A 22,481-nucleotide genomic window follows, 5' to 3' on the forward strand; every position below is an offset into this window, starting at 1 on the left:
CCGGCAGAGTGTACAGTGACAAAGGCACCTGGTGGTACATGTACATAGATATTTAAAAGTGGCAGGACCCATTGGGAGAGTAATTCGCAAAGCATGCGGGATCTAGGGCTTTGCAAATCAAGGCTTTGAGTACAAAAAGTAGATAAATTATGCTGAATCTTCTTAAAAGTTGGTTAGGCCACAAGTAGCGTAATGAGTTCAGTTCTGGTCACCACATATTGGCAAGGATGTGTGGTTCCTTCCGAAGGCGCAGAGGAGATTTACCAGAATGGTTCCAAGGGGTGAAGGATTTAAGCTAGATTGGAGAAGCTGGGGTTATTCTCCTTCGAACAAAGGATATTGAAGGGAGATTAGATAGAGGTGTATAAGGTTTAGATAAAGTAGACAAAAGAAAACCATTCCCATTAGTACGAGAAACAGAGACTTCAGATTTTGGGCAAGAGATGCAGGATGTGAGGAAGAATTTCTTTTCATCCAGTAAATGACCTGGAACTTGCTGCATATGAGGATGGTGGAAGCAGAGATAATCGGTGAGTTCAGTAGGAAATTGGGTGAGGAAAATAAATTTGCAGGGCCACGGGGATAGAATGGGGTACTAATTTGTTCAACCGCACTCCAGCATGGATTCAGTGGCACAATTACCTCCTCTTGAGCCGTATTGACTATGGCGTTGATTTTGCATTTGCTGAGAGCAAATGACAATGTGGGTGCAAAATCTTGCGAGAATCAGAAATCGAGATTCTTCACCGATTGAGATCGCTTTCCAATTTTTCCCACCCCTTGCAACATCCTTTTTGGCCAGGAGCCTCATTTCAGTACATTTTAATAAATTTAAATATGATTAGCAGGCTTCCCTGTCATATGGTACTCCCACATTTAGAACCCACGACATTAGCGAGGTTTACAACAAATGTGAAGCAGCCAAGGGGAACCTGCCAGGGGCACATAGGTAAGTATAGCCCCAAGAGGGACATGCTCGCTCGAGCAGTGTACGTGACGAGGGTTCTTTTTTTAATATGGGAGATCGGGAAAGGGCACCCCGATCTCGGGATTCCCGGCTGCGGCTTTTTCTGGCCCTGCCTGACTAGTGTGATGGCGTGGGCCATGCCTCCGGCATTGCTTTTCAAATTGTTTTAAAATAGCCAATGAGCTGCACCCCGCTTTTCTCACCTGAGCCAAAGAAAAGAAAGCGGAAAGTACCACCCGATGTGCCTGAGATGTGCACTTTGTATCTAGGGAAATGGGATGAATTCTGGGGCAAAATGACCTTGCAATAAAGGATCTGAAAATCAACACCATTATCCTGGTTTTGATGAACATCGAGTTACGAAATACTCAATTAAGTACTGTGTATAAAATTATTCAAGAGCAGTGTGTGAAATTCAGTTCTTGGGCTACCAGTATTGAAATGGTGCGAGCTCCACAAATCCAAATCATTATAGTGGTAGGTGAATTAACAAAGGGATGAAGAAATGCTAATTGACACGACTAACCGGGAAGTAACCCCATAGTCAATATAGCAACTAACAAGGATTTTAAACCTTGAGCAGCAGCTGTACTTGAACTAGTACATTAAGAAAAATAAAGCTGCTCTTTTTTTCTAACAAGTTCAAGCAGCAGTTCACATCATTTCATTATGCTGTGTTGGTTAGGGTTTCACTTTAGCACTTTTGCTTCACAGGGACCCGGGTTCGATTCCCGGCTTGGGTCACTGCATGGTCTGTACATTCTCCCCATGTCTCCGTGGGTTTCCTCCGGTGCTCTGATTTCCTCCCACAAGTCCCGAAAGACGTGCTTGTTAGGTGATTTGGACATTGAATTCTCCCTCAGTGTACCTGAACAAGCAACGGAATGTGGCGACTAGGGGCTTTTCACAGTAACTTCATTACAGTGTTAATGTAAGCCTACTTGTGACACGAATAAAGATTATTATATTACCGACCTGTTCCAAGCTATTGATGAAATTTTGTGATGTCCAGAGCAGTTACTTTATTGCAGCTTCCAGTGGTTAGGGTTTGGTTTACTGGGGTTTTTGGTGGTCTTATCTTCAGTTAGGTAACTATTACATCATTTGGTTTATCTTAATCTTAACAATTTAAGTAATCTGTGTAATTGGTTTAAACTGAAGCCCAGATAAAATCTTTTGTTAGCTGATTTTAAAGAGGTGATGTGAAAATGGCAATCTATCACCAGATCAAAAACGATAATGGGGTACTTGTTGCCTGGGCATAAAATTGGCATCGCGGCTTGGTCAACTGCTTTAGAAATTACTGATTTCAGTAGGAAATAAAATTGGTTGTTTTCTACAATGGTTGTTTCCCAAAATGCCAATTTTATGCTCAGACGGTGAAATCTAAACATGTTACATAATTTTTTTTCTAACTTGGTTAAATTGTAATTTCTTGAATCAGTAAAAAATTTTAGATGACTTGCGAATAATTTAGTTAGCACTGTTGCTTCACAACACCAGGGTTCCAGGTTCGATCCCCGGCTTGGTTCACTGTCTGCGGAGTCTGCACGTTCTCCCTGTGTCTGCGTGGGTTTCCTCCGGGGGCTCAGGTTTCCTCCGGCAAGTCCCGAAAGACGTGCTTGCTTAGGTGAATTAGACATTCTGAATTCTACCCCTGTGTACACGAACAGGCGCCGGAATGTCGCGACTAGGGGATTTTCACAGTAACTTTATTTTCAGTGTTAATGTAAGTCTACTTGTGACAATAAAGATTATTATTATTATTACATCAAGAAAGTCACTTTGTAAAACAAAGAAGTATTTTTTTCCAGAATCTGAATATCTATTTCCTGAAATGTTTTTAATAGAAGTGGTTTTAAGTTATGACAGAGTGCTGTTTTCTGTGATTTATAACTTCATCATATGAAATGTTATTTTTGGTTATTATTCAGTTGGATTGAAATAATTTTTATTTTATCTTTAATCTTGTGCAGGATAGATCTTTGGAAGAGGCGACGTGGCCTGACAAATTGTGTTCAACAAAATCCAGAGCTTCAGCGACGCAATCTGTTCACCTTGATGGAGCTTCCACTTTTGCTGATCAGGCAAATGAGACTGCTCAACAAAAGAATAGAAGAGGTAGCAATGATATGTATTTATTTTTTAGATATTAATTAACCAATGTGACCGTAGATATACTACTTTCTTGGTTGAAATTGTATCTTGGACAGGGCTATTTTTTAAATCTCTTCTAGCCAGGAATACTTAATTTCCTCAGATAAACACAGAATATGCTTGAAATACACAGGTCTAGCAGCATCTGAGGGAGAGAAGAGGAGTTAATGGGCAGGATTATTTCTGAGACTATGGGCTGGATTCTCCGATTGTCGACGCCAAAATCGCGTTCGGCGATTGGCCGGAGAATCCGTTTTTACCCAGAAATCAGGGCGGCGCTGTTTTTCAGATACATAAGATAGGAACATGGCTGATATCCAACTCAATAGCTTAATCCTGCTTTCTCCCTTTGATCCCATTCTCCCCAAGTGCTATACCTAGCCGCCTCTTGAATATATTCAAAGTTTTAGCACCAACTACTTCCTGTGGTAATGAATTCCACAGGTTCACCGCTCTTTGTGTGAAGAAATGTCTCCTTGTATCTGTCCGAAATGGTTTACCCTGAATCCTCAGACTGTGACCTCTGGTTCTGGACACACCCACCATTGGTAACGGCGCAATCAGGACGTCACCTGAGGCCTTTCCCCAATGGGCCGACTTCCCGATGGCGTCGGTTGCGTGTGTGCTCTGTGTTCGGGGACCACGTGTGGCGGCTGCGGACTGTGTCCAACGCTGCCAGTCGGGAGGTGAGGGGGCCAAAGATGTGCAGGGTAGGTGGATTGGCCACGCGAAATTGTCCCTTAATTTGAAAAAATGAATTGGGTACTCTGAATTATAAAAAAAATAGGGAGGCACTATCTGGCAGGCCGGGTGCGCTTGTGGCCGGTGTTACCAGACTCCAAAACGACCCTCTTATGGACTGACCTGATTAACACTATACCCCTGTATGCTTCACCCGCTGCCAGTGTTATCTAGTTACATTGTGCACCTTGTGTTGTCCTATTATGTATTTTCTTTTATTCCCTTTTCTTTTGATCTGTTGAGCTGCTCGCAGAAAAATACTTTTCACTGTACCTTGGTACATGTGTCAATAAACAAAATCCAATCCAATCCAAATGGTGCAGGATACGCCAGGTCCGTGATCGACACTCTGGAGGCTGTGAAGCTGCAGCGCACATCCATATTACACTCCCCAAACACACTTGTCCGAGCCAATAAGATGGCACAGGTTGTACTGGAGTGCGCCCATACAGCTGATGGATTGTCTGGGCCAAAGGGCACCCAGGGGGGTGCCCTGGGGGGGACACCTATATGACCCGTGGCACCATGTTCAAAGTGGGTTGTTAGCAGTGTACATGGCTGACTTGCCGGAAGTGTACCATGCAGTCAGGAACTCGGCCCATCGGAGGCAGAGAATCGCAGAGGCCCTGGAGAGTACCGGGTCGGGCCTGCTAATGGTTTGCAAATGGTGCCTACTGTACATGCGGAGTGAAACACATTGACACCGTTTTCGAGGTGACAGAGAATCGTGATTTGGCGTCAAATCACCGCCTGCCCTGAATTTGGAGTTGGAAGCTATTCTCCACCCAATCGCATTTCTCGATTTCAGTGTCAGCTAATGAAGAGTCCAGGGCGGGCCGGAGAATCACCGGGACGGGTGCGAATTGCGCGACCCCGCCCCATCGACGATTGAGCGGAGCTTTTGGCGCCGGCGCGGCGCTGGTCAGGGGCCGCTGTACGAGGGCCCACCCCCTGGCGATTCTCGGCCCGGGATGGGCCGAGCGGAGAAGGGAGCCACCGCGCATGCGCGCGTTGGCGCCAGTCCCACTGCGCATGCGCACACCCGCGGCACCCATCAGACGCCGGGATCAGCAGCTGGAGTGGCGTGAGTTGCTCCTGTGCTGTGCTGGCCTCCTGTAGGGGTCAGAATCGCTGCTCCTGAGGCTATGTTGACGCCGTCGGGAAGCGCGACGGCGTATTTAACGGCGTCAACGCTTAGCCTCAGGATCAGAGAATCCCGCCCCCAATGTTGTTGGTTGTGAACTTTCATCATTTTATTAAAATTTAACTCTCTTATGCTTTGTCCTGCCCCACCTGCTCTATTTATTCTTTCTGCAAAGGCATTTTGCTCCAGAATTCATCTCATTTCTCTAGATATAAAAAATACTTTCTTCTAACATCAATTGAGCTGTCTTTCTAACCATCCTGATTAGTTGGAAGTATCTAATGCACTGCAGATCCGATCCTTTCAAGTAATTGACAACTGGCCCCTGTAGCAGCACTTTTGGCTCTGAATCAAAAGATCATGAATTCCATCCTTGCTCAAGGGCAAGGGCACATTATCTGAGGTGACATTTGTTTGCATGTTCTAAGGGAGTGCTGCAATGTCAGATTTGCCTTTCGAATGGAGCATTAAACCAAATCCGTGCTTGTCTGTTCAAATGGACATGTTTAGTCCCTTATTCAACGATCAGCAATAATATTCTGGCCAACAATTATTCCTTAAACAGTAAGTTTAACTGGTTATTTATCTCACTGCTGTTTGTGGAATTTACTCTGCACAGATTGGCAGCAATGTTTTGAGAAAGTTTCATTGAGTCAGAAACTGAAGGCTGCTTATTGGGAGTGCCGTTGGGTTCAGACTCTTAGACCACCTTTTTTATCATATCTTGACCCTATTGGCATTACCTGCAACATTAAAATATCATGGCTATCTTTTCAGAGCACAGTGTTTACTTTTGTTCCATAATGCTATTTTAATACCGGTCAAAACATGACTTATGTTAACCTTTTGTAGCAACAACAAAGAGCAGAGTATGTCAGTTGACTGGAATTTCTAATAATTACCTCAATTGCTTTTAATCTGCAATTAGAAATGTATTTCTTCATACAAAACACATCAGAAAATACAGTAATTTTAAGCTTAAAATCGTGTTTTTTTTCAAAAGCTACTGGATGGGAATATCTGTGAACTTCATGAAAATTGCCAGTACATTAAAATTTCCTTCTGTAGTGATCACTTGTCAATTTTATGCAATGCTAGGTGGGAGTTTTTGCATCAGCACCATTTTCAGCTGCTTCATCAATAACCGTCTCTCATCATTAGGTCACATGGTGCCTAAACCTGGGGCTGGTTTAGCACACTGGGCTAAATAGCTGGCTTTTAAAGCAGACCAAGGCAGGCCAGCAGCACGGTTCAATTCCCGTACCAGACTCCCCGAACAGGTGCCAGAATCTGGCGACGAGGAGCTTTTCACAGTAACTTCATTTGAAGCCTACTTGTGACAAGCGATTTTCATTTCATTTCAAGTGGGGCTATTTGTGAATGATTGCAATGCCCAAATTTATCAGCAATTTCTCCTGATAATGGATCAATTCATCAGTTTATGCCAGCCTGCAGGAATCCCTGGGAACATCCAGGTTTGGATTTAAAGTGGTTAGTTACATTCATATTAAATAGGTGCTAGCCAATGACCACCTACCCTTAACTGTCAGTAACATTGCCATTGCCAAAGCTCTTTTTGATATGTGTTTAGTATGAAGAAAGAAACCTCTACCCATAACAATTTGGGGTCTCCATTGGCAGGAAGCTCTGGTAAAGACCACGTGTTTTCTGCAACAAGTAGCTCACCCAAGCTTTGACTCACCAAACTCCTCCACATGCCGTTGGGTTCAGACTCTTAGACCACCTTTTTTATCATATCTTGACCCTGCAACATTTTTTTTTTTTAAAACATTTTTTATTTAGTGTACCCAATTCATTTTTTCCAATCGAGGGGCAATTTAGCATGGCCAAGCCATCTACCCTGCACACCTTTGGGTCGTGGGGGCGAAACCCACGCAAACACGTTAGAATGTGTAAACTCCTACGGACAGTGACCCAGGCATGGGTGCACCTGTTATATGTGGTACCAGTGGCGCGTGTACGAACTAATGATATGAGCTCACAAAGCTTTGGGTTACACAGGGGAACAAGGCAGGAGTGCCCTGCTGTCGCCGCAGCTGTTCGCGCTAGCATTAGAGCCTCTGGCAATGGTCCTCAGGGGGTCGGCAGAGTGGTAAGGGATTACGAGGGGGAGTCGGGAACATCGGGTGTTGCTATATGCGGGCAACCTGTTACTGTACATTGGGACCCGCTGGAGAGCAGAGGGAAGTTTATGGGCCTATTAGGGAGGTTTGTGGTGCCCTCCGTACACATGTTGAACATAGGGAAAAGTGAAGTGTTCCCGGTAAGCAAATTGGGTCGCACAGCCAACCTAGAGGGGCTACCATTCAAAGTAGCCAGAGACAGGTTCAGATACCTGGGGATTCAGGTAACGAGAGAGTGGGCGATGTTGCATAAATGGAATTTAACAAAGCTGGTGAAGGAGGTTAAGGAGGATCTTAAGAGGTGGGATATGCTGCATCTGACTCTGGCAGGGAGGGGGGAGGATGAAAATGGGGAAAAATCTGTTCAAACTGCAAAATCATGTGATGGGGAGTATGTTCTCCAGACTGCTTATGTTTTGTAACCGTTTGAATAGGTTTGGAATAAAATCCATTAAAAAGAAAAAGAATAATGCTCTTTGTGACACTGCACCAATGGTTCCTTGGTCCTTTATTCTTATGCTGCAAACCCCTCCTGCTGTTTATTAATATATCCCAAAGCCCCATGCAAAAATGTATAATATGAATTTTCTCCAGCTCCAAATAGTCTAGGTTTTGTATGAAATTTTAGGCGCAACAGAACAAATGCATATTTCAGTATTTCCATGGCATTATTTTCAGTGATTTATTTTTCTCTCCTCAGTTAGACTTAATTTTATTTATTGTATCTTTCAATAAATCATTATGAAGTCCGAATTATTTGCTAAATCCTGGTTAAATAATGAACGTCTGTTTTTTAAAATAAATACTTTAGGCGGGATTCTCCCGCAATCGGCGGGATGGCCCGGCGCCAAGAACGGCGCGAAGCACTCCGGCGTTGGGCCACCCGGAAGTTGCGGAATCCTCCGCACTTCAGGGGGCTACGGCGGCGCCGGAGGTGTTGGCGCTGAGCCAACCGGCACCGAAGGGCCACCGTGGGCCCAAGCATGCACAGAACCACTGGCGTGTTCTGGCGCATGCACAGAACTGCTGGCATGTTGCTGCGCATGCGTAGGGGGGTTCTTCTCCGCGCCGGCCATACAGAGGCCGGCGCAGAGGGAAAGAGTGCCCCCGAGTGCACAAGGCCGCCCGCAGATGGGTGGGCCCCGATTGCGGGCCAGTCCACCGTGGGGGCCACTCCCGCGCGCCCCCACCCCCCGCGCCGGCCATGGCAGAGCCCTACAGAGGCCGGCGCAGAGGGAAAGAGTGCCCCCGAGTGCACAAGGCCGCCCGCAGATGGGTGGGCCCCGATTGCGGGCCAGTCCACTGTGGGGGCCACTCCCGAGCGCCCCCCCCACCCCCCGAGGCCCCTGCTAAACGGTCGTCAAGCCAGCTCCCGCCATTATGGATCATATCCATTTCCCGGCGGCGGGTTTGGCCAGGAATCGACGGCCGCTTGGGGCCTGGAGAACTTCTTGGGTGGGGGAGGGGGGAGGGGGGGGGGGGGGGGGAGGGGGGCGGGGGGACGACCATTGGCAGCGGCCCCCAACTGGTCCGGCAGGGGGTCGGAGAATCCCGCCCATGGTGCTTTGACTTTGAGTAATAATTTATGGAATAGGGCAGCACGGTAGCTCACGGTGCTGAGGTCCCAGGTTCGATCCTGGCTCTGGGTCACTGTCCATAGGAGTTTGCACATTCTCCCCGTGTTTGCGTGGGTTTCGCCCCCACAACCCAAAGATGTGCAGGGTAGGTGGATTGGCCATGCTAAATTGCCCAATTGGAAAAAATGAATTGGGTATTCTAAATGTATTTGTTTTTAAAAAATGACAGCTGCACCCCTTTATATTATTTTATTCATTGGAATACTCTTTAACATTTCTTAAAATGTAGACCTGCTCCTGGAATTGGGCTTGGAGGAGGCAGAAGCTGAAGAGCATATAGAATCTCCTTGGGATTCTGAGGTAAGTTTTAATATAATTTGTCTTGCATGTTTTCCTTCCTTAAGATGAGGAATCTCATTTAAGCCAACCAAGTTGATTTGATAATATGTTGTAGAATATTCTCCAGAACTTCAAAAAATAACCAAGATAAGGTAAGGTAATAAAATTTGGCTTTTGATAAATGAACAACAGCAACCTACTTGTATCATACACCTATATCATGGGAACATCCCTAGGTTTTCCAAATAAAAGCTTGAAAAGAGTGCCCAGCTAAAGATTAGTAGTTGTGACCAAATTCTCAGGCAAGAAGTAAGTTCTAAGAAGGATATGAATGGGAATGCAGAGGGATTAGGGACGGAAGTCCAGAGATCTATGGGGCTAAAGGTAGCACTGTCACTTGTGGAGCAAAGTAGGAAAGCACACACAAGAGGCTTGAGCCAAGTATAGATTGTTTGAGTTTCCTAGAATTGGAGGTAGGAAAGGGCAAAATAATGGAGGAATTTGAAGGTGAGGACAGTTGTTTAAAATTTCACGTGTTGAGGTTGTATCAGTGAGGATAAGAGGCGATGAACAAGCTTATCATTGTATAAGATGGAGTACAAGCAACAGAATTCTGAAGCTGGAGTTTGAAAGGCAGAGACCTGAGAAGATTGGAGAAATTGGGTTGAGAGGTAATGAAGGTTTGCATCACCAACGTAGTTGAGGTAGTGACGGAGACAGGCGGTGTTATAGGTGGTCTTTGTGATGGAAGCAATATGTAGTGAGAAAAACAGCTGAGGAGCAGCAGAATATTGAGGATGTGAACTAGAGCGGGTTGTGTGAGAGGTGGCTGGAGTTCATAACAAGGGAATAGAAGACACAATTCAACTAAAAAATTTCTAAGTGTATTTTTTGGGCAAGTTTAGTGGGGGTTTTCCCACCGGCTTTTTGGGTGAGATCCACACTGGTATTTACCCACACTTGGGGCATGATCTACTGGCAGTGTTGCGCTCGACCGGGAGCGCAACGTGGCCGGTAGATGCCGGGTGAAGTCTCCCCACACACTTCCCGGCAGCCAGTACGCCTCGCAAGATCGCCCCAGATCTAGCAAGGTGTTGAGATCAGGATCTCGCCCACAATGGGCGTGACCAAGCCGTACTCACTTAAGTAGGTTTTAAACCTACTTAGGCGAGCTCACCTGGGATCTCATGGGATCTACCTGCCTCCTCAGGGAGACCCCAGCTGGGCACCGTTTCAGTACTGGTGCACACAAACATGCAGAGCTTATGACAAGTTTGGTTAGGGGCTGTGACATGGCGGTTAGGGTATAATTGCTTTTGTCTTCTCGGTGTTTATGAAAGCAATTGCAATTCATCAAAGACAGGACACTGGTACCACCGTGAGAGATGGTGGTGTTTTACGATTTCTTATAATCTATTCTTAATTGCTAACATTTTTAATATAACACACCAGTTTGAAAAATGAGAAAATGCACTTTTTAGTATATTCACTCCATTTTATTAGATTACCTACTGTCATCTCTCTGGAGGTTTTTTGGAGGATCAGAATGTGATGCAATCAAACTGGTGAATGGGCTAAAAGATCAGTTACCAACCCTCTGTCGGTGCCGTCTATGTGTCAGGTGCATGTTCCTGGCCCTTCAGTTTTCCCTTTCTCTATGTAGTAAAGAATCTCCACACCAGAGCGTCACAGTTTATGGGATACTGTGAATATGCACATGTCACTTGCTTTGTCACATCACACTGCGGATATGTCACCAATGTTCCTGAAAGTTGATGCAACAAAATTGTATTAGTTGAAATTTCATGCAGTGCAAAATGATATCAAGATAAATATTATTATTTTAGTCTGTCACAGAAAGCCCACAGAAGAAATCGATTGCTTCATTTGTTTCATCTCCTGTCAAGAGCCAAGCAGAAATGCAACACATTATGACGACTCAGAATGATGGTAATTAATCACAATAGTTATTTTCTAATGCATGAGGTAAACGCAGTTTGGCTTTCTTAAAATTCTAACATCCTAAAAATATTGTTATTTATCCATAATCTAGGGTGCATAATGAGAAACATCTAGTTTATTCTATGGATGAAGATACCATAAAATCATAGATGTTTAAAGGGTTAGGTGGAGTTGCTGGGTTATGGGGGGTAGGGTGGAGGCGTGGGCTTAAACAAGGTGCTCTTTCCAAGGGCCGGTGCAGACTCGATGGCCTCCTTCTGCACTGTAGGGATTCTATGATTCGTGGTTATATTGTTCTCCAAAAATTAATTGAAGATGGAGCTGATTGTGCTTAACAGCTAATAAATATTATCAACAACTTTTAGGATAAATGTTATTCTTAAGCTGGTAGCAGGAATGTGACTTTTAGTTGTCACTGCTTGATGTTAGATTTGCTGTTAAGATACAGCACCTTTACACATTTTCATAAATCTCAAAGCACATTACAATCAGTAAAGCATTTTTGAAGTAACATCACTGTTCAAAGTAAATATCGCAGCCAGTTTGAAAATTGCAAGTTTCCACAAAAGGTAACAAATAAAATTATAGTGATCAGTTAGTTTGTTGGTAATGGTAGTAGTTGCATGAGGGCTATTGAGCAGAATATTAAGCGAACCTCCAGTTCCTCTTCACATAGTGTCCTCGGATCTTTCACATTCACCTGGACAGGTCCTTGATTTGAGGCAAAAATGTGGACCTTTAGCATTATACAAACCCCTCCGTAGTGCAATATGGTGTCACTCCAAATTAAGTGCTGAGGTTTATTAAGTGTCAATCTGACAACCAAACCTTTACCCAGCTATCTTTGTATCTGTATGATTTATTTAAAAAACTAAGATTATGCATGCTTCCTGTCTGTGCTTCATGACTTCTTGTTGTCACTTTTATTGACACATTTTGTATCAACAAAATTTCTACGCCCACATTTACCACATCCCTCAGGGATCAGTGTTGGGCCCACAACTGTTCACAATTTACGTAGATGATTTGGAGTTGGGGACCAAGGGCAATGTGTCCCAGTTTGCAGACGACACTAAGATAAGTGGTAAAGCAAAAAGTGCAGAGGATACTGGAAGTCTGCAGAGGGATTTGGATAGGCTAAGTGAATGGGCTAGGGTCTGGCAGATGGAATACAATGTTGACAAATGTGAGGTTATCCATTTTGGTAGGAATAACAGCAAAAGGGATTATTATTTAAATGATAAAATATTAAAACATGCTGCTGTGCAGAGAGACCTGGCTGTGCTAGTGCATGAGTCGCAAGAAGTTTGTTTACAGGTGCAACAGGTGATTAAGAAGGCAAATGGAATTTTGTCCTTCATTGCTAGAGGGATGGAGTTTAAGACTAGGGAGGTTCTGCTGCAATTGTATAAGGTGTTAGTGAGGCCACACCTGGAGTATTGTGTTTAGTTTTGGTCTCCTTACTTGAGAAAGGACGTACTGGCACTGGAGGGTGTGCAGAGGAGATTCACTAGGTTAATCCCAGAGCTGAAGTGGTTGGATTACGCGGAGAGGTTGAGTAGACTGGGACTGTACTCGTTGCAATTTAGAAGGATGAGGGGGGATCTTATAGAAACATATAAGATTATGACGGGAATAGATAGGATAGATGCGGGCAGGTTGTTTCCACTGGCGGGTGAAAGCAGAACTAGGGGGCATAGCCTCAAAATAAGGGGAAGTAGATTTAGGACTGAGTTTAGGAGGAACTTCTTCACCCAAAGGGTTGTGAATCTATGGAATTCCTTGCCCAGTGAAGCAGTAGAGGCTCCTTCATTAAATGTTTTTAAGATAAAGATAGATAGTTTTTTGAAGAATAAAGGGATTAAGGGTTATGGTGTTCGGGCCGGAAAGTGGAGCTGAGTCCACAAAAGATCAGCCATGATCTCATTGAATGGTGGAGCAGGCTCAAGGGGCCAGATGGCCTACTCCTGCTCCTTCTTATGTTCTTATTTTACTTATGCCATCAATGCAACAAAGTTTACATAATTGTCAGTGACTGCAGGACAACCTCTTGGCCATTGTCTTCATTTTTAAATTGAATCAGAAGAGAATTATGAATGATTTTCTTAATAGCCTTCAATTGCTTTATTGATAATTTCAACTTTGGATTCCAAAAAGTTTATATCCAACATATTTATAGAAAACTTGGCAATAACAGGTTAGTGGACTGTCGTCCTCCCCTCTGTTGTGGTTTCTAAACCATGTTTTCCTTTTAATTTTCCCTTCCCCACTCAGAATCAACATTGAAACAAAATTAGCAATTAAAATGTAGGCATTTAATAATCCGTTTTGAGGCTATTTTTGCATGGTATTATCAACCTGATCATGTACCCGTAGACTGTGTAATCAAACCCATGCATCACATCCCAACAGTACATATTAAGAACAGCACTTGCAACATTTTTGACTTTTCCCCACTACCTACCCCTGCCACTGAGAATAGTTCATGGTAATAGATCCCACCTCCATGGAAAACAGACTAAAATCATAAAAGTAATATTTTAATATCCACCATGTGGTCAAAGTGTTAGTTGAGCAGTCATCTACACTCTGACCAAGGCTTGTCACGTTTCTGGTTTCTCCAATCTCTGTGGGATGAGTTTGACTGTTGCTGGGACCAAAATGGGAAGAGTACGCGGTTTTCCTAGCCCCAGTACTCCACAGATAGCACCAAAAGTGTAAATGTTTAATTCACTACCAAAATGGCCAATTGTTTACCGTTGCTACAGCTAGACCCAGAATAAAAGAGACTTTAAATGGGCTTCTTTCTGAATTCAGAATAACTGATTTATAATGAAACAAACTTTTTTTTAAAGCAAGTGCAAAACTGGTTAAAATACAATTTGTTATCCGGAATTGTGATGATTTATCCACTTTTTAAAATCCCAAATCATAAAATGCACCCACAAAGGACAAGACAGATAAGGTATTTGTGGAGGTTGACATAAGGAAACACTATAAAAAAAATAATGAAGTTTGAAAAGATCTTGGGCGAGATTCTCCGACCCCCCGCCGGGTCGGAGAATCACCGGGGGCTGGCGTGAATCCCGCCCCCGCCGGTTGCCGAATTCTCCGGCAACGGAGATTCGGCGGGGACGGGAATTGCGCCGCGCCGGTTGGCGGCCCCCCCCCCCCTCGATTCTCCAGCCCGGATGGGCCAAAGTCCCGCAGGTAAAATGCCTGTCCCGCCGGCGTAGATTAAACCACCTACCTTGCCGGCGGGACAAGGCGGTGCGGCCGGGGTCCTGGGGGGGGCGTGGGGCAATCTGGGACGGGGGGTGCCCCCACGGTGACCTGGCCCGCGATCGGGGCCCACCGATCCGCGGGCGGGCCTGTGCCGTGGGGGCACTCTTTTCCTTCCGCCTTCACCACTGTCTCCACCATGGCAGAGGCGGAAGAGACTCCCTCCACTGCGCATGCGCAGGAAGGCCGTCAGCGGCCGCTAACGCTCCCGCGCATGCGCCGCCCGGAGATGTCATTTCCGCGCCAGCTGGCGGGGCACCAAAGGCCTTTTCCGCCAGCTGGCGGGGCGGAAATTTGTCCGGCGCGGGCCTAGCCCCTTAAGGTTGGGGCTCGGCCCCCAAAGATGCGGAGCATTCCGCATCTTTGGGGCGGCGTGATGCCTGACTGATTTGCGCCATTTTAGGCGCCAGTCAGCGGTCATCGCCCCGATACCGGAGAATTTCGCCCCTTGACTCTGTTGATCTGATTGACTGCTGATCACAATAGTTATCTGGGAGTCCTTTAAAATGGATCTTCATTGTGACACTTGTAAGCAGAATATTCCCATATTAGCTAACAGTGACCATAACTTAATTTGATTCAAAGTCATTCTGGAAAGAGACCAGTAAAGTACTGTATCAAAGGTCAAAATGCTTAACTGGGGTAGAGCGACTTTTCTGTGATCCAAGAAGGAACCTATCACATAGGAACTTATCCAAGGTAAAGCAGTAATGGTGCAATGAACATAGAACAGACAGTGCAGAGGGAGGCCATTCGGTCCATCGAATCTGCATCGACCCACTTAAGCCCTCACTTCCACCCTTTCCCGCAACCCAATAACCCCTCCTAACGTTGTTGGTCATTGAGGGCAATTTATCATGGCCAATCCACCTAACCTGCACGTCTTTGGACGTGGGAGAAAACCGGAGCACCCGGAGGAAACCCACGCAGACACGGGGAGAACATACAGACTCCGCACAGACAGTGACCCAGCGGTGAATCGAATTTGGGACCCTGGCGCTATGAAGCCACAGTGCTATCCACTTGTGCTACCGAGCTGCAATGGAGGACATTCAGTGAAGAGATAACTCTAGTACAAACTTGGCATATTCCCTTATGATTGTGATCAAGTAAAAATACTTATGTAAACCAATAAACTAAGCAATTGAATTTTTTGGTTAGATATATTAAGGATAATTGTGCATTTCATTATTATTCCCAATAGAACCATTGGAAGTGAATACTGTGGCACAGGTAATACGTTATTTCTGCTTTATATGATTGTTTTTGTAAAAAAAATGCTTGTACGGTTTGAAAATTAAAACATAATTACAAAATGATGTACATATTTTAACTCTTTATTCTGTTTCTTTCAAGCCACCATTAGCAGCAGAACACAAGCAGAAGTCAGGTACAATTCGGGATCATCCTTCAGTGATTTTTAAAGAAAATAATGAGAGTAATTTTATTACTTGTATTTTTCCTTCTAATCAGAGATGCTCAATTTTTCTTCTGTTTTAGATCTAATTGCAGAGCTTGGCTTAATTGATGCAGGTGATACAGAAGGTAATTGTCATATGTCTTAATAATGGCACTTTAATGGCTTTTGCACCATTATTTTTATGTAGGTTATTGAAAATGAATAAGTTTGAACAGATTAAAGGAACAAGTAACTGCACATTTCTATTAAAGGACAGAAAATTCACACCTATTTCAAATTGTATTTTGTTTTGTATTTGATGAAGAAAGTTGTGCATTGATGCAACATCATCTCATGTTAAAAAAATACAACTGTTTTGCATATAATTATTGATTTTGGAATTTATTGATATGGTATGTAAGCAAATGTGGCAGTCATTTTGAACTTAGCATAATCAAATAGGGAAATTATATATTTTTTGTTCATTCATGGAATGTGGGCATTACTGGCTAGACCAGCATTTATTGTGCATTCCTAATTGCCTTGAAGGTTGTGGAGAGCTGCATTCTTGAATCTCTGCAGTCCAAGTTGTAGCAGCAGCGCCCACTGTGCTCTTAGGAAATTATTGACAGGCTTGATAGAGGGCATAAAGAGAAGGTGTGGGATTTTCCAGCAGCTCCCGCCAACAGGAACTTCCGATCCTGTTGACAGTGACCCCCTGCAGTGAGTTCACTGGTGGCGGTGGGTGTGAACAACGAGAAAGTTTGTTAACAGCGACGGGACTGGACGATCCCACCACCGGCCAATGGTGGGCTGCCTTCACCACCGCAAAGTACGTTGCATTGCGAAGGAGAGAGAGAAAGTCTCGCCAAAACTGTTTCCCTTGTTGGAGAGTCTCGAACAAGAGATGGACCATTCAAGGGTGATGTCAGGAAGTACTGGGTTCATACAGAATAGTGAAAATCTGGACCACTCTTTTTCCCAAACAGCTGCTAAGGCTGTTGAAAATTCTCAAAACTAAAATTGGTAAATGTTTTTGGTAAGGGCGTTAAGGAATATGGAACCAAGGCAGACCAATGAAGTTGAGGTGCAGATCAACCATGGCCTATCTGAATGGAGGACAGGCCTCCTCCTGTTACTATGTTGATCTGTGTTTTGTGGTATTGATTGTGTGAGAAATGTGTTTCGAACACCAGAAGAAGCTTCCTATTTTTCTTGGAATAGTTCACCTGAACTGACAGATATTGCTTCAGATGGCATATCTTAACAGTGCTGCACTCCCAGAGTCCTCCAGTGGAGTGGTAACCTGTATTTTGTTCTCCATTTTCGAGTGAAAATTGAGTTTATATCCTTGACAGAATTTGCCTCTGCTCATTATGTTTTGGCAATTAAATATGTTTTTCTTTATAGATGCCTCAGACTGGGACTCTGTCAGTGCTTCTGGTAAAAAGGTATCATCCAATGTGTTTAATTTTACACCACAAATAAACCTAATTCGGGAAGTTGACAAACCACCACTTCAGTCAGTTCACTCACCAAAAAGAGAGATGTCCAATACCAAGACCGTAATAAACATATTAAAGTCAAATTTCGAAGAGACCACATGTGTCCACCGAACATCACAGCTTCAAGGCTCACCTGATTCATTGAAAACTGGGTTAACTTCGCATCCCTCAGTGCAACACCAAGTTGCTTCTCAACTTCAACTTAAAAATACCATATCAGCTAAACAGGAAAGTGGTATGTATAATGGAGTTATGTCTTATTCTTGTTGAGCTGTAGACTAGTGCAAACATACGTTCCATGCGCTTGTGTAGTGAATTTATTTCCGTATAATATAATCAATCACCAAGAGAAAGTAGGAGGTCACAGATTTCTGTCTTACTGACCTGTCAGGAAAACATTTGAATGGATTCCTGAGATACTGTATTGCACAGGCATGGAGTTTAATAAAAAGAGTTTGGCAGTTATATCATACAATATTGAAAGACACTAGGGGCACAGTCTTGGGAAAAGAGGGCGATCATTTCGGAAGGAAATTAAGGTAAGGATGCTATATTTGCTGACAACACAAAGATAGATAGGAAAGTGAATTGCGAAAAGTACATAGAAGCTGCAAAGGGACATACTTGGGTTAAGTGAGTGGGCAAAAATCTGGCAAATGGAGTACTATTTGGGCAAATGTGCAATTGTCCGTTTTGGCAGGAAGAATTAAAAAGAAGCTTTTGTTATCTAAATGGTGAGAGATTGCACATATGAGGTGCAGATGGATCTGGGTGTCCGAGTGCATGAATCAGGAAAGGCTAGTATACAGGTGCAGCGAATAATTAGGAAAGCTAATCTAATATTATCATTTATTGTGAAGGGAATTGATTACAAAAGTAGAGAGGTTATGCTTCAGTTGTACAGGTAATTGGTGGGACCACATTGAGTATTGGTCTCCGTATTTAAGAAAAGATGTAAATACATGAGAAGCAGTTCAGAGAATGTTTACTAGCATAATACCAGGAATGAGCAGGTTTTATGAGGAAAGGTTGACAAAGTTAGGTTTGTATTCACTAGAGTTTAGAGTAAGAGACAAAACCTTTAAGATCCTGAGGGGTATTGACAGGTTTGAGAGGATGTTTTCTCTTGTTGGTGAATTTAGGTGTCATTATTTAAAAATAAGGGGGGTCGCTCATTTAAGACAGATGGAGTGAAATTCTTTCTCAGGGGGTCATGAGTCTCTGGAACTCTCTTCCTCGAAAGGCGATAGAAGCAGAGCCTTTCAATATTTTTAAGGCAGAGCTGGATAGATCCTTGATTAACAAGGGGGCGAAAGGTTATTGGGGATAGGTAGGAATGTGGGTGGAGGTTACAATCAGATTGGCCATGATCTTATTGAATGGCGGAGCAGGCCCGAGAGGCCGATGCCTACTCCTAATTCATATAATTTATTCACTTGGAATGTTGAGCAATTTTGGAATGGATACTCCATCATAGAGTTAATTCGAGGCTAAGGCAGTCAGATTTTTGGTCTCAGAATCTAGGAATGTGAGGAGCAGCTGAGTTGAGGCAGAAAATCAGCCATGTTTGTATTGAAATGTGGAGCAGGTTCAAGGGGATTTATGGTCTACTACTCATGTTCCTTCTGTTCTAAGTGTTATGGATCTGTTTAGAACAAATTCAAATATGGAATAAAATAAAGAAGCATAACAAATTTTACAAAAGATAAACTATGCATGTTAGAAATCTGAAATACAAACAGAAAATTCTGTAAAATACTCAACACGCCTGGCAACATCTGTGGAGAGAGAGGCAGTCAACGTTTAAGCTATGACCTTTTACCTTGGCTGTTCTGATTCTGACAGATCTGGTTATTACCAGCATTTTCTGTTTCTATAACTAAAACTCTTCACATGGTTAAAATTTATGTACTGTGAGGTCAAATTTAACTAATTATCTTTCATTTGGTTCAAATTTGTTTCTCAAATATTATCTCATTGACAGTGAATGTGATTTTGCCACCCTGTTGCACCCAGTGCCGATCCCGTTGCACAAGGAGCATTGTGGGAGAAGCCCAAATCAGGCTTCGCCCTGGGCCTGATACAATGCGCGAGTCACCCGACCTACGGCACGAAGTGCGATCCAGATCACGCCCTGATGTGCCCTTAAATATGCATGGCGTATTTTAGGTTGCATTCTCCCAATGTCTGGGAGTCACCAGCCGCACTGGTGAGGCCTCAACTGGGTACCGATTAGTCTTGGTCTCCACAAGGGGAGAGCTGGTATGATGGCTACTCATGGAGCCCCTACAGTGCAGAAGGAGGCCACGCGGCCCATTGAGTCTGCACCAACACTCCGAAAGAGAACCCCACTCTCGTGCCCCGTCTCCAAAACCTCACTTAACCACACCGTTGGACACTATTGGGAAATTTTAGTGTGGCCAATCTACCTAACCTGCACGTCTTTAGATTGGGGGAGGAAAACGGAGCACCCGGAGGAAACCCCCGAAGACACTGGGAGGGCGTGCAACTTCCACACTGACCGTCACCCAATGCCAGAATCGAACCCAGGTCCCTGTGATGCAGCAGTGCTAACCACTGTGTAACCGTGCTGCCTTCTTGGGGCCATTGGAACCCTCCCCCGGGTCGCTGGGGACAGGGCAGTACCCTGGCATTCCCCCTGGAACCTGGGCACCTAGCCCATGTCTGCGATGGGGGGGGGAGGGGAGAGGGGATATCCATGGAGTGGGTCGGGGATGTGAGGGACCCTTAAGCTTGTTTCAAAATCGGGGCACCCTTTCAAAATAGCGCCCCAACGTCTTGAGGAACTGGTCTCGCGGGCTAGTTCAACTCCTGCAATACCGTGTCATTTATTTATCTTATTGCTTTGTCTTAAATTAGAAACTGATAGAAACTCGGAGGACAAAGACATTCTCATGGGGAAAGGAACTGCGGAACATCAAAATCACTGTCCACCAAGGTGGAAAGAAACAAATGATTATGGTCTTCTTTCCTTGGCAAGGAAAAACTAAATTTTGGGGCAGAATTTAGTAGCTCCGAGCCAAATATTGCCCGAGTGCTGCTTCGTAAAACACATTCATTACTGACACCAAATAATAATATGCCAGTTAGGATGGATCTGCAATAGTACTCATATTGCTTATTCAGCTAAATTTCCAATTGATCAAATAGGGTAGCACAGTGGTTAGCACTGTTGCTTCACAGCACCAGGGACCCAGGTTTGATTCCCCGCTGGGTCACTGTCTGTGCGGAGTCTGCACGTTCTCCCCATGTCTGCGTGGGTTTCCTCCGGGTGCTCCGGTTTCCTCCGACAACTCCCGAAAGACGTGCTTGTTAGGTGAATTGAACATCCTGAATTCTCCCTCGGTGTACCTGAACAGGCACCGGAGTGTGGCGACTACGGGATTTTCACAGTAACTTCATTTGCAGTGTTAATGTAAGTCTACTGTGACACTAGGAAAGATTATTATTATAATTGACAATAAGTCAGTAATTCAGTTGTGAGGTGCATAATACTTATGGCTTCAAAGATATAGTGGAATTTCTCAGTTGTCTATATCAATTACAAGCAATTACAATCTCTACACAGGACATTGACCCACTTCTTTTAAAAATATACTTTTAAAGCTGTTATATTTTGTAAATATGTCTGCAGTACGTGAACTGAAAATATCTCCATCAGAGGAGACAGATAAAGAAAAGGAAGATAATGAAAAGGAAGAGAAAAATGACCAGAAAATGGAGAAGGTGAGGTATTCATGACTGACTGATAGTAAATGTATTGGCTTTTTTATTTGTGCAAATTTAGTTGCAGATTGAAATACATTTTTAAAACACAGACGTTTATTTTGCTTGTAGGGGCTGTTTAGCACAGGGCTAAATCGCTGGCTTTGAAAGCAGACCAAGGCAGGCCAGCAGCACGGTTCAATTCCCGTGCCAGCCTCCCCGAACAGGCGCCGGAATGTGGCGACTAGGGGCTTTTCACAGTAACTTCATTGCAGCCTACTTGTGACAATAAGCGATTTCCATTTCATTTCATTTTCATTTCATTTTTTCATTTTCATAAAATCATGAATAGCAACATTGCTACATGGTTTCTTCATTAAAATAAGTGAATCCAGTAATAAAAATGCAAGTTATCAAAAGTTTATATTACAGTTTTAGTTAAATGAAGTGTGGCATTTTCATTCCATAAAGAATACATTGTTTTTAACCTGTTATAAAACACCATACATTTTTTTCAAAATGCTTAAGCTTACAAGGATTGAACCTTGAACAGTTAAGTTCCATTAGTACAATTTTAAAAATTGAGAAAATTATGGCGTGGAGAGTTCACTTCTACTGTGATCATAGAATCCCTACAGTGCAGAATGAGGCCATTCGGCCCATCGAGTCTGTATCAACCTTCTGAAAAAGCACTCTACCGAGGCCCAGTCCTCCGCCCTATCCCTGTTATCCCAGCTAGGGGCAATTTAGCATGGCCAATCCACCTAACCTGAACATCTTTGGACCGTGGGAGGAAACCTACGCAGACATGGGAGGAATGTGCAAACTCCACAGAGCCACCCAAGGTAAGAATTGAACCCGGGTCTTCTCTGGCACTGTGAGGCAGCAGTGCTAACAACTGTGCAACTGCCACGCCCCAAATCTTGAGAAAATATATTAACATATAATTCCCAAAAAATGTATTAAGATATAATTTCCAAGTGATGACCAAGTCTTGAGAAAAGATTGACAAGACAATGGATGAAATCGTCCCAAAATTGCACAGTGTGTTGGATCAGGCAAGAAAAGCTGTGTGAAACTCTCTAGCTTCTCTCGGCTGATTTAAATATCAAAGTGTTGGCGAGGATCACGCAGCCAAGTTCTGATTATGCTACTGACGGGGTGGGGAAGATCTCAAACTGACTTAGGCCATTATGGGATTCGCATCCGTGGTCAACGGGGCTGGACGATTCTGCCCAATATTTTAGATACACGTCTAATTTTGCTGACCAATTGCAATACCTGTAAAGGGGGCTTCCCATTCCTCGCTGTTTTATTTACCTTTCAGGTTACAAGCCATCTTTCAGAATTGCTAGATTCTACATTTGATGCATCTAGTTTCACAGTGTGTTCACTTGGGCTTCATGTTTACTTGCATTGCACTTCCTTAGAATTGGAGTTTGGTTTTCCATTCATTAAATGCATGGTGGATGCTTGATGGGTAACAGTGGAATATCATTTTCATCCCTTTAGTGTCATTCGTAATTTTTTTTTTTAAA

General features: G+C 43.8%; 1 protein-coding gene across 9 annotated transcripts in view; it reads left to right on the forward strand.

The window, feature by feature from the left end:
- ankrd26 (ankyrin repeat domain containing 26) overlaps window positions 1–22,481 on the forward strand; it is a 167,376-nt gene that overhangs the window by 62,388 nt on the left and 82,507 nt on the right. For all 9 annotated transcript variants that reach the window (XR_011936562.1, XM_072485232.1, XM_072485228.1 and 6 more), the window contains 8 exons: window positions 2,944–3,088; window positions 9,020–9,090; window positions 10,917–11,019; window positions 15,518–15,546; window positions 15,670–15,703; window positions 15,814–15,858; window positions 17,123–17,452; window positions 20,873–20,964. Coding sequence is in view for 8 of the 9 variants with exons in the window: in XM_072485232.1 (XP_072341333.1) it covers window positions 2,944–3,088; window positions 9,020–9,090; window positions 10,917–11,019; window positions 15,518–15,546; window positions 15,670–15,703; window positions 15,814–15,858; window positions 17,123–17,452; window positions 20,873–20,964 (849 nt within the window). In the remaining variant the exon portion in view is untranslated. The remainder of the gene's footprint in view (window positions 1–2,943; window positions 3,089–9,019; window positions 9,091–10,916; window positions 11,020–15,517; window positions 15,547–15,669; window positions 15,704–15,813; window positions 15,859–17,122; window positions 17,453–20,872; window positions 20,965–22,481) is intronic.

This window comes from Scyliorhinus torazame, chromosome 19 (genome assembly GCF_047496885.1).
Source record: "Scyliorhinus torazame isolate Kashiwa2021f chromosome 19, sScyTor2.1, whole genome shotgun sequence".
Classification (NCBI taxonomy): domain Eukaryota; kingdom Metazoa; phylum Chordata; class Chondrichthyes; order Carcharhiniformes; family Scyliorhinidae; genus Scyliorhinus; species Scyliorhinus torazame.